General features: G+C 39.6%; 1 protein-coding gene across 1 annotated transcript in view; it reads left to right on the top strand.

Moving 5' to 3' along the window:
* The window catches only part of INPP5F (inositol polyphosphate-5-phosphatase F), a 120,739-nt gene that overhangs the window by 80,482 nt on the left and 27,216 nt on the right, over positions 1–13,041 (top strand). The window contains exons 5-11 of the mRNA XM_084633828.1: positions 2,328–2,495; positions 2,865–2,921; positions 5,646–5,844; positions 7,338–7,517; positions 11,003–11,070; positions 11,559–11,683; positions 12,893–12,970. Of these exons, the coding sequence (XP_084489954.1) occupies positions 2,328–2,495; positions 2,865–2,921; positions 5,646–5,844; positions 7,338–7,517; positions 11,003–11,070; positions 11,559–11,683; positions 12,893–12,970 (875 nt within the window). The remainder of the gene's footprint in view (positions 1–2,327; positions 2,496–2,864; positions 2,922–5,645; positions 5,845–7,337; positions 7,518–11,002; positions 11,071–11,558; positions 11,684–12,892; positions 12,971–13,041) is intronic.

The following is a 13,041-nucleotide window of genomic DNA, read 5'->3' as shown; positions in this document are numbered from 1 at the left end:
TGGCATATATCACGTTGGTAAATGTGCAGATGAACCAGCCCCTGATGGTGTGGCTGATGTGATTAGGCCCTATGATGGTGTCCCCTGAATAGATATGTGGACACAGTTGGCAACGGGCTTTGTTGTAAGGATAGGTTCCTGGCTTAGTGTTTTTGTTGTGTGGTGTGTAGTTGCTGGTGAGTATTTGCTTCAGGTTTGGGGGCTGTCTGTAAGCAAGGACTGGCCTGTCTCCTAAGATCTGTGAGAGTGATGGGTCGTCCTTCAGGATAGGTTGTAGATCCTTGATGATGCGTTGGAGAGGTTTTAGTTGGGGGCTGAAGGTGATGGCTAGTGGCGTTCTGTTGTTTTCTTTGTTGGGCCTGTCCTGTAGTAGGTGACTTCTGGGTACTCTTCTGGCTCTGTCAGTCCGTTTCTTCACTTCAGCAGGTGGGCATTGTAGTTGTAAGAATGCTTGATAGAGATCTTGTAGGTGTTTGTCTCTGTCTGAGGGGTTGGAGCAAATGTGGTTGTATCGTAGAGCTTGGCTGTAGACAATGGATCGTGTGGTGTGGTCTGGATGAAAGCTGGAGGCATGTAGGTAGGCGTAGCGGTCAGTAGGTTTCCGGTATAGGGTGGAGTTTATGTGACCATCGCTTATTAGCACCGTAGTGTCCAGGAAGTGGATCTCTTGTGTGGACTGGTCCAGGCTGAGGTTGATGGTGGGATGGAAATTGTTGAAATCATGGTGGAATTCCTCAAGGGCTTCTTTTCCATGAGTCCAGGTGATGAAGATGTCATCAAGATTAATGATGATGTGGGCCATTTCTATTGGTGGCCTTGTATGGTATTTAAAAGCCACCACTTACTTCACAATATTTAAAAATAATCTACTTTTAAAACATTTATTTCCAGAGTACAGTAAAATTGTGGACTTCGTCAGATGTTTGCCCTAGAAAAGTGTGATTGAAAATACAAATTTCCATTTTTGCTTAGGACTAATATCTGAAGAGCACTGGTTATTGATAAATGTAACTGATGGAAAAATTTCATTCAATAACTTCTAGCTCTTTTGCACTTGCAAGACCCCATGTATGATTCTGCGGTAGTGCAAGTGACCCCATAATTTCAGTTTGGCTAGATGCCACATATTTGTGTTCTCTGAATCAGATAATTAAAATGTCCAATTTCTTGCCATCATTAAGATTGTCCACTTGCTGTTTTGCCTTGCTACAGTTTTTCTGGACATTCCCTTCTTACAAGATGGGGTTCAGTGGATTTCTTGTCTGCTGCCCTTAAAATGAGAATGGGAGGCAGCAAGAGAGACTTCGTTGGCAATTCAAGGTAGCAAAAATGAGTGGCTTGCTCAGCTGGTCCTTTTTCTAAGAAGTGTGGGCAGAAGAGACTAAAGTGGAGATGGTTGCCATCTACTGCTTCTGCATGGCTTAGGGAACTATGTAGTAAGAGAGAAAGATGGCTGTTGTGTGTGACCCTAAACTCATCTGTTTCTTCATGATTGAAGGACCTCAGCTGAAAACTGCTTCCTCATGTTCTCAAGATAATTCTTTTAGCACAATTTGTTCTCCCTTCCTCAGCCCATTTGCCTTTGTGGCCACACAGCCCAAAAACACACAGCACCCAGATTGTAGTAGCATTCCTCTCTTACAAAGACAATAATAGGGATTGTTAGGAATTTACATTGTGGTGCATTTCTAGAACTTTTTCATTTGAGCTGAAATATGTTGGAATGAACATTGTGGAATGATTCTCACTTTGGCTCAGAATCCAGTTTAGCTTTGCTGAATAAATCCAAGGGGCATAGGGCATTTTCATTTACTAATTTGCTTGTTTTATTACAATCAGCTATATAATATTACCTCAGCATCTGCAGCATTTTGCTGTATCAACAAGGCCTTTCTGAGTGCAAGAGATGCTTATCCATCTTATCCATTTATTTTTGTAGGTTGAAATCCTGAATGAAGTAAAATTGAATAAACCTGCGTAATCTTAGTAAAACATTTTGTTAGGCCAATAGTTTTCATAAAATTCCCCCAAACTATCTATAAAACTTGTTCATGTCCAGGTTGCTTGCACCACCTTCTGGATACTGTTCTTGGCAAAATGCTTTCCCATACATGATGCACAAGGAAAGTTGCGTTTGTGCCCAGCACCTCTAAGAATCTACTACAACTACTTTGTTTTATATTAAATTTGATCTTTCCTACATCTACATGGGCCTCTTCATCAGGAAAGTTTGCTTTTGTTGGAGTGTGCATGCTGGTCTGCAAGTGTCCTTACCTGATTTTTATTTAGCTCCACTAAGAAGGTGGTAATATTATTTTGTCTTGCAGATAAAAGAAAGTAAGGAGAAGGAGAAACTGGAGAGGAGGTTATTAGAAGAACTCTTCAAAATGTTCATGGATTCAGACTCCTTTTACTATAGTCTGACTTATGACCTAACAAACTCTGTCCAGAAGCAAAGCTCATGTGAGAAGACTAACTTGTCGCTGTGGAGGAAAGTAAGTATTTATACGTCAGAAGATGGCTGCCCAGTCTGTGTTTTCAACATACTGTATTTGTTAGGAGTCCTAGTGGTATTGATTTTGAAACTTTTAAAGGCCAGATCATCAGCTGGTATAAAATATCAACTGGCTCTACATTAGGTTTCTACATAATGAAAACAAAATTAAAAACTACCAAGTACATGTCTTGGTATGAGATCTGTCAAAATGTTTCGGATTTAAAAAAAAAAAAAAGCGAGCAGTGAAGGGTTGGATAACCAGTTGGAGTTATTGGGTAGCTAATTCATGTTTGGGATCACATCTGTGTCTTTACTGAGAGGTTCTGAAAAACCTGGTTTAAAATACTGCTGTTTTATTCTCTTACAGGTTGATGACAGATTCTTTTGGAACAAACACATGATTCACGATCTCATCAATACTGATGTGGGTAATTGTTTTCTAAAAAGTGCATCTTAAATTTGTTAAAGCTGAACACTATTTAGTAGAGGTGGTCAGAAATGTTCCAACATAATTGTTCAAAGGAAAACGCAGGTTTGTTGCAATGGAAATATTCTGCAGGATTATGCTGATTTTAACTAAACTTTCCACAGAAACCTGCCTGTTTTCCTGGTAGCTCATGCGCTGGGCTCCCCAGCATCTTGTCAGCCTGCCTGGAAGGGGACTTGGGAGGACTTCCAGGCACATTGGCAGTATAGGGGTGCCTCTTTCCTTGGTTGGCTGGCTGCCAGATTGGCGATGTCTGTGCAATACTTAGCACAGTGGCGTCCTGATCCTTGACGAGGGCTCCTTTGTGCTACAGTAATACAACTAAGTAATAGTAATACTGTTCAGTGTTACAAAGTGCTACTGTGCATCGAAGTATTCTGAGCTTTTGTTAGTATGTATGGTTGATATATAAGTGATAAAGCAGCAAACAAGCCACTTTAACTTTTCCTTAAATAGAAATGTGAATTAGAAATGCTTCATTAAGACTGTCTTCTAAATTTTCAAGCTCATAGATGAACATAGTGTAATATATCACAAAGATTTAAAGGTTAAAACTAACAAGTTGGGCTAGCTAGAAACTTCAAAACAAAAGTTTAACACTTGCCTTCTGTCATTTGTGGTTTAAAAAAAATAAAACTTGGCTATCAAATGTGCCATCTTTCTGTGGGAGTCTTCTCATTTGTTGAGACTTGGAGGACCAGGGCCTAAATATATAAAGGTTTTGTCCACAAGATGAAAAATGTAGAAAATTAGTTTGTCATATTTCCATTAGTTGTAAATATGACGGCGTCTGTTTTTTGAGCCAAAAAAAAAAAAAAAAGATAGTTTGGGGCAAATTCATACGATAATTTGTAGGAGAATGAGAAACTTGATGATTTATGACACAACTCACAGCTCAGTAGAGACTTCCTTTTGGAGCAGTGGTGCCCAAGCTTTTCCTGTCACCTGACCCTTTACCAGTAATGGAATCGGTCTGTGCCCCGCCTCCGTTACTGCACAGTTGGCTCAGCAGAGGAGCTTGGGCTGAAGGCAGGGCTGGGGACAGGGGAAGGGCTGGAGGTGGCCCTGGCCTGGGGGGGGAGAGGGAATGAGGACAGAGCTGGGCTGGAGGTGAAGCAGGGGGCAGAGTGGAGCTGCGGGTGGGGCCAGAGCTGGGCTGACGGCGGAGCAGGGGACAGAGCTGCAGCTGGGGGTGGGGTGGGATGGAGTTGTGGCTGGGGCCAGGGCCGGGTCCAGGGCGGGGCTGGGGGCAGAGCAGGACTAGGTGGTGCTCTGCCTTCGCCCTCCCCAAGGGGGCTGGCCCAGATCCTGCCGTGCTTTCCTCTCCCCCCCGCACATTCCTCCATGCCCTCCTAGGGGGTTCTTACCACAAGTTAGAGACTGTTATTTTAGAGAATACAACTAATAGCAAGCATAGTATATGTCTCTTATCTTTATTACATTTTCTTGTTTTATGTATACATTTAGAATATAATAAGTTAAATGTAAATGATAAACAGAAATAAAGGGGAAACTAATCTAAACTCTATATGCATCATTTAAGATTTGAACGTTTTGGTTATTCTTTATACTGTGTGGTTAATTGCTTCACGTGTGATGCCTGACTTTCCACAAATATGTCAGGCTCTTCAAAGTAGAAGTAGCAGTTGTCTCTGACATTAATTTTGATCTCCTGTGCATTTGATCTGCTGAATTTCTTCCATTTATGGCAACTAACTTAAAAAGGTAAATGGAATGTGTAATTCTTGTGGCGCAATAGCATCCCTGATCCTGGCAGGATTCTTTACTTGCACTATTTTGAAAGTGACTTGAACAAGAGATTTTGATGAACCAGACAAAAAGCAGTGTACCATAAAATGCAGCTAAAGGAGAGTTCCACAAAGAAGGAAAGAACTGCTTTCTCCCTCCTGAAAAGACTGATAAGAGAGAGATTTCTTTTCTGAAAGCCTTCTGGAAATTTTTAAATGAATAGACTTTGGTCTGACATTTTAGCAAGGATAATTTAATCTTTCAGCATTACAACAGGATACTGATTGTGGATGTTTAAAAAAAAAAATCCAATCTGAATATTCTGATTTGACATTATTACAGAAGGCTCTTTGCTTCTTGTCTGAAACGATATTATTTACCCAACAGATCTCTTCCATTTGACAGAACACTTGAATCTTGTGTTTTAATTTGACTGTTAACTGTCAGTGTTCAAGCTTTTTTTTAAAAGAAGAGTTTAAATTATTTGGATGCTGTCTGTAAGACACAAATGAAATCCTTTAAAGAATGTAACTTTTTAAAATTAATAGTGAGCAATATGATGAAACTTTTAGGTTACATTGTAATGCGCCAGGGCAGCTCCTTTGGTTTTATTTTTCACCAGTCTCCCCAAAAAGACCCTCTCCCAGCTCAAAAAAACCACAACCCTCTGGTTCTGCTGATTAAAATAAAAGCACCATCAGAAGAGAAGGTAAAAAAGGTGTTCATACAAAATGAAGAGGCAGGGATTCTGGGAATTTTTGTGGGATTGGACCTGAGTTTTGAGAAGACTTCTCTAAAAGCCAGAGTAACACCAAGCACACCTGCAGAAATAGCAATAATATCAGAAACCTCTGTAGATTAGCGTAACTGTTAAAACTGGTATAGATGTATATTTTTTTTTGTAATTTACAGAACACAGAAGTGGACTCTTGGATTATACCCATCATTCAGGGATTTGTACAGATTGAAGAACTTGTAGTTAATTACAGTGATGCATCTGATGATGAGAAAAGCAGTCCAGAGACGCCTCCTCAGGAGTCAATTTGTGTAGATGATATTCACCCTCGATTTCTGGTAGCACTTATCTCACGCCGAAGTCGGCATAGAGCTGGTAAGCAGAGTGTGTCCAAGATACTAACCATGCCAAAAGGGATGTGAAGGATAAAATTTTGAAAATAATAGTGCTGCATGGTACAGTCCAGAATCACACTCCAAAATTCACTGATAAATGAGAAACAACTGAAGCGCTACCTAAAATGTTGTGAAAAAATTAATTTGTCCAAATCTGTACATAAAAATAGATTTAAGCTTTGCTTTTAGAACTTGCCATCCTCTAGGTGCCTTAGAAATTTTGAGGAAAAAGTGGTGATTTAAAGTTTAGATACTGTTAGTTACATAACCTCCTTCTGACACCCCCATGCAGCCACCACACAGTATTGTTTAGCTAATGCTCTGAAGTTCAGAAGTTCAGTGCTGTTTCAGGGATTGATTCTTATTCTAATATTGTGGAATTACATTTCCATGTTTTATATAAATTTAGTTTCCTACTTAATATGAATGTAATTACTCAAACTTACTAACTTTCTTGCCTTTGGAATACTGATGTAAACCATTATAAACTTTTCCAAACTACTGTACTTGGCAATCAGGTCAGAGGACACTGGATGGAAAAACAAATAGTAGCCACAGCAGCAAGAAATGTTTAAAATGCACAGAGCTAGGTATATAGATGGAAATGTAATTGCTTTCATTTGCTAATGAACAATTCTGCCCATATTACAAATCTTGAAGCTGCTCATGGAGCTTTCTTCATTACTGTTCTGTAAACTGGAGCATCTGTCAGTCAAAGATGATCTGTAGTTTCTTTCAATTTAGTATTTTGGGTTTTTAGTGTTCAGGTTTTGCTTGTACATGTTTATTTGGTAGAAATCTGCTCTATCAAGGTTATAGGCCTTTTGTAATGGATTAATTACTTTAAATCACACAGTTTACTTATCACAAGTCTATAAATTACTGTCAGACCCCACCCGCAGCCCTTAAATTTTTTTCATATAGTTAAGCTCCTGCTATAGGGCTGCTCCAGTAATAGCACACAACACTCACAAATCAGAACTTGACTCTCAACTTCATAGTAGCACAGGAACAAGATTAACACTCACTGCAACAGTGTATAGGGATTAGAAGGGGAAGGGAAGAATGAAAGTGAGGTTATCGAAGTGACATTACCACTGTGGTTTGTCCAGGAAGTACTGTCCTAATGGTAGTACTGTACTTACAGCGAAGACCCTGCTGCAGTACAGGAGTATAGACAAAATCAACCCTTGGGAATAGTTGCAGGGGAGGATAAGGACTAAAACCAAAGCCTTGTTCCATCTCTACCAAATAAAATAAAACAGGAGAGAGGAGCCAGAAAAGGAACCAGATATCAGTGTTGTTGTCAGTTGGGATAGCCTGGTTGATTTGTCTTGTATTTCACATAATTTACTTCTGTACACTTCTGAAAGTCTTTTTGGTGGTGAGGAATATCCATATTTAGGATTAATTTTAAAAAATTTCACAGCTTTCTTGAGTGAACTGATCAACATCTTTCTCTTGGTCTTCTAGGGATGCGGTATAAGCGAAGAGGTGTTGATAAAAATGGGAATGTGGCAAATTATGTGGAGACAGAGCAATTGATTCATGTCCATAATCATACTCTCTCATTTATTCAAACACGTGGCTCTGTGCCAGTGTTCTGGAGTCAGGTTGGATACAGGTACAACCCACGACCACGACTGGACAAGAGTAAGTATTGGTAATCTGTGGAGCTTGTAAAACGTACCCAGATCACTTTAAAATAATAGACTTGGAAAATTGTTACTCTATTGACCTCTGGTCAACGCTTTTTTTTAAAAACTAAAAGTAATGATGGTGAGGTGGTCCAATTTAAAATAACTTCTCTGTTCTTTAGTTGAACTCAAAACTTGATTAAGGAGTCCCCATTTCTCCCAGATACAGGAGGATAATTGAGTTCCCAAAATAACTGTGCGCACTTCCACCCCTCTTTAATGCCCCAGACTCTTTTATGCAGTGGCAGGTCTTCAGGGTTGGGGAGGGGGAGAGTCTGGTCTGCTTTGAAAATGGAAATGCTAAAGGCTTTGGAGGCAGTATGAAACTTACACCACAGAGTTCACTGATAATAAGACTCTTCCCTCTGCTTTTTAAGAATTTCTTCTTCTAATCTGGTAGGAATGAAAATGTACAACATTGTAAATTTACTACAGAGAGTTCTGGGACGTGCATTTTCTAGACTTCCTTCTAAATTTAAATGAAACCAAGAAGTTCCTGCTACATCAGTTTTGAAGTATGCTAATTGGTCTCTCTCTCTGCACCACTAAGATGGCACAAAAAATAGAGTTCTGAGTTGGAGAGAATCTGGGCTGGTTATGGGCATCAAGTTTAGATTAGCACCCAGGCTCCTGGATTGTTCTCCAGAATGAAATTCGAAAAGTTGAGATTTGCCAGTGCTCTGTATCCCAATGTTACGTCTGCGGGAATTCTGCGCCACTGCAGAATTCATAGGCCATGCATATTTTTTGTCCGTCCCCTGCAGAAAATAACTTCTGGTGGAAAGTTGCTGCTGCTCTGCCTTTTACCCACCAGGGGGTGTTGTGGCACTAGAACAGAGCAGTGGCTCCTGGTCAGCCCCAGCCATCATAGGGAAGAGAGAGAGACCGCCTGTGCCTTCTTCACAGCGCTTGTCGGGCCAGGTTAGGAGAGGGGATATGGGGAGACAGCGTGGAGCACATGGGGCTGTTTTGGAGTGTGTGTCACAGACTGGGGTTCATAAGGACTAGTGAGGGAGGACAGATTGGGGCAGTAGCTGAATGGGAGTGGAGGTGCAGGGCCACGTGGGATTGGGTGTCTGAGTGAGGGTGGAAGGACACATGGGAACAGGGTGCAAGGACAGATGGGGACAGGAGCAGATGTGCCTGACTGAATGGGAGAGGCTAGGGATCAGGCAGAGTCTGCATGGAGGAAGCTCCCTAACACCCCCTGCCAAACCACCTCCCCCCCCCCCCCCCCAAAAAAAAACACAAAAAAACCTGTTCCACACTTTTCCCACCCATACCCAGCAACCCTCCAAGTTCACAACCAGGCTCCTTCCCAGCAGTTACTTCTCTTTCCCTCAGCTCCTCCATTACCCCGACTCCCTCAAGTCTTTGCACTGCTTCTGATGGCTGTGGGACATGCAGTTCTGTATTATAGTTTAAAATGAATTATTACTCAGAATTCTATATTAATATGCCTAGTAAGGAATCTATTTATCAAAAAATATTTCCTGAATCTTTGTTGTTCTCTGTATTATTACCAACATACTTGCTAACAGGTATTTTGAAATAAATTACCAAAATAATTGAAACTGGTGAGATTATATTATGTTATTTTGACAAAAAAAATGCAGAGTTTTGCAGAATTTTTAATTTTTTTGGTGCAGAATTCCCTCAGGAGTACAGCATATTCATTACCGCAAAGGGAAAAATGCTTGAAGGGAAAAGTGTTTTGACAGTACTGTCATAGCATCAGAGAAACAGACAGGGCTCATAAGTCCATTGATGTGGTATTAAACCCACCACAACACAAGCATGTAATTCAGCAAGACTGGGATTTGTATGTGTGTGATATTTACTATCTCCTATTTCTGATAACTACAGACTATATTGAACAATCTGCACTTAAAGTTAGTTGCTGATTTAGGACTAAAAGTTAATGTTAGTCTGTAAACTCTCCAGGAGAGAGACTTTCTTATTTTGTTTTAGGTGCTTTCCCTTAAAGGGAGGATTGTCTTTTTCTATATGTTTGCACTAGCTGAATGGGACCTTGATCCTGATTGGGTCTTTAGGGACATGTCTACACTGTCCTGCTGTTTGGACTGAAGGGGCATGAATAGCAGTGGACACCAAAGTTTTGCACTGTAACTCCCCCCATATAAATGTTGTGGGTGCAAACAAAGTTTCCTAGTTCACATTAACATAGTTCTCTTCAGACAAGACTCCATTAATTTGAAATAGGAACCTTTTAGTCTGTGGCTGCAGCATCCACACAGGGGAGTTACAGCATAGCATTTTTGTGCACAGTGCTGTTCGTACCTCCAGAGTCTGAAGTGCAGGGCAGTCTAGACATGTCCTTAACTCTACCATAAAACAAAAAGTAAAGGTATGTCTTTATGGTAATGCTTAGCTTTTGGCTGTGTTAGAAGGGTAGTGAAGGATAGTATTTTTGCCAGCATCATCCCTCCCGTCAGGTTCAAGTTTTTGTAAAGCACTAACAAATTCAACTGTCTTGTGAAGAGTTTGCTAAAACCCTTAAAATAGCTGAAAAGGGATCTCTTGCCAGATCCTAGAAGAGCAGAGTGTGAACAAATTTGTACTAAAGATGAGAAAAAACAATGAGCAATAGGAACGTTTGAAAATCCCTCCGAAAATCCTATCAAAACAGTTTGAAATGCTAAAGACTCTCCGTGTGTGGCATTTGTTTATGGGGCTGGGCAATTCAATACTGTGGTGATCAGCGCTTCTGAATTCCTAGCAAAATTGGTGGGTAATGTGAAGAGGATTTCAATTAATTTGGAAGATTTATAGGTAGATTATAGCTCCTGTCGGGATCAGTTTTAATGTAGAAGATATAAAATCTTACCTCATTAGTTAAATGTATTCCAGATAGTTTCTCCTAGTCTGTGCTATTACATCTTTAAGAATATAGTCTACTTTCAGTCTTGGACAGTTTGTGAAATTTTTTATTCTTTAGCAGGCTCTGTGCTATCCTATTCTAATGTTTATACTTAAACCAGCTCTACATACTTTTACAAGATTATTTAAACATTTAAGATACTTCTGAGGTGAAGGGAGTTCATCTGAAGTATGGAGCTTGCATAGAAAGGTTGAAGAGGTTTGTAAATAAGAAAAGGAAGGAGTAGACTGGCTTGCATCCAAAGTATAAAAGAGAATGTTTTAGTTTAAGATACTCTCATCTGCACTTTGATGGTAAGTAAGTAGCACAGTAGTAATATGGCATGGCATTAATTGGATCTCCACTGTGTCAGTGTTGGACCTCAGAAGGTAAAATTAATTAATATGATCCTGTAGAATGTATCCTGCTACCTGCATGCACATGCAGGTTTTCTTAATCCAAGGTACCTAATAGTGTGAAATTGAATATGAATTAATACCTTTAAAAATTAATCAAGTGAAAGGAAATGATTAGTTCTTCAGTGTCCTTCTACTTTATAGGTGAAAAGGAAACTGTACCCTATTTCTGTGCCCACTTTGAAGAACAACTGAAAATTTACAAGAAACAGGTGTGTTTTAGGCTGGCACTTCTACTTTTATGAGTGTATTTATTACTTAAACTTAACAACTAGTGTGAATTGTTTAAAAATACTTCATAAACAATCTGAGTACTTAAAAGGACAATAAAAAATTAGAACTTTAGGTGTAGCACTTGATTTTCCTGAATTATACAGCAATTTCCAGAAATAGTAATTGAACCCATCTTTTTGGTAACTTTTTTTTTAATTGGGCTTGTCAAATCAGCATTTGTTTTTTATTGGAGATGAGATTAACTACAGCAGTTAACCCGATCACTTGGGTTCCAAAACAAAAATGGGAAAAAAGGGTGTCTGAAGAGAACCTTGTGTTAGATAAGCTAAATGGAATTACTTAACTATTTTTTTACTGTTTTCATGTTTTTGTAATTTGTTTTGTATATTGCCTTCCAGAGAGAGTGTAATTCTGCAAGTATCTTCACTAAGATTACCAAACTATTAAATTATTAATTTTTGAACAGGTTATTATTAATTTGGTGGATCAGACTGGACGAGAGAAGATTATTGGAGATGCTTACCTTAAACAAGTGCTACTGTACAACAATTCAAACCTCACGTATGTTTCCTTTGACTTCCATGAGCACTGGTAAGAGGGCTTTCTAAAATGTGTCATCTTGAAGTATTTGCTAAAATGAGAGATGCTGAGGGTAGGGGAAACCGTTTTCTAATAGTGTGTGAAATGCATTGACTTTCACAGAGAGAGAGAGAAATATTTTTTTTTTTGTAAATGAAAGTAATATAACTTGGGTTTTTCATAGCTTAGCTTGCCATTGTTTTCTGCTGGACAGTTTTGGTGTTTCAAAAAGCATCATTAGTGTTTTGGTTGTTTGCTCCAATCCTCCCTTTCCTCACAGTTTCTTCAACTCAGCTTCACTCCACACCTGCCCCTTGTAACCTATCCTTCCCTGCTCTGTCCCCCAACCCTTCAGTGCCTTCAATGCCTCCTTACCCTTCCCTTTTCTTTCCATTTAGCTCATCCCCTCTGGACTAATCCATCCCCACCCCCCAAAATCATGGAAATAACATGACTGTTTCTGCCATCACATTGTTCACTCTGCCTTTGTGTTATGGAATTCCCTGCACCCTTTGTCTGTATTGTCCATTTAAATTGTAAGTTCTTCAGGGCAGGGACTGTCTACTACTCTGTACAGTACCTAGCACAATGTGATCCTCTTCTTGGTTGGCCCTCAAGTGCCACCATAATAGATATGATTGATAACTCCTCTGGTCCCTTTTCTGGATCAGATGGTTGGGGAAGGGCAGGGAACACAAGGAGGATGTTAAATCCTATTATGATGTTGCTGGAGCAGATAGCCTACTACATTCCAGTACTGAGGTGGCTGCATTCTGCGGATCGGTAATGTGATCTCTACATATATTGTCTGTCAGGCTTGTTGAGCACCCTCAGGATGAAAATTACATGAATGTAAAGATTTGATCATTTGTCACTTTTTTTTGTTTTGCTTTTGGTTCATACTTCAGCACCATACTATAATTGCCCCCCAAATCCTCTCCCATTTATAGGTGAACGCATCGAAAGAGAATTCTTGAGAGGCCGGAGGGAAGATGGGCATGGCTACAATGTAGCTGTTTGAGTATATTTTTAAATGGTTTAATTTGCAACTGACATTTGAAAAGATTTTCATAAACTTTGTACATTGCACGAGAACTGCTGTGAATAAATTCTGCTTCAAATTTAGCTAAATATCAGTTTATATTCATCTGTACTTGACTTGTGTGTGTTGCATCATTTTTCTAGGTGAAACTTAATTTACTTTTGTGAACTTTATTTTAGCAGAGGAATGAAGTTTGAAAATGTTCAAACATTAACTGATGCCATTCATGATATCATCCTTGATATGAAGTGGTGTTGGTAGGTATTAGCATGCTCAGGCTGGTATGAAATGTTTATAGAAAAATTTGAATGAAAGAGTAAGGGAAAAA

The sequence above is a fragment of the Lepidochelys olivacea genome (genome assembly GCF_965140295.1).
Source record: "Lepidochelys olivacea isolate rLepOli2 genome assembly, chromosome: 7".
NCBI classification, from domain to species: Eukaryota; Metazoa; Chordata; order Testudines; family Cheloniidae; genus Lepidochelys; species Lepidochelys olivacea.
The sequence above is the reverse complement of the archived record's forward strand: the minus strand, read 5'-3'. Positions and strand labels throughout refer to the sequence as shown.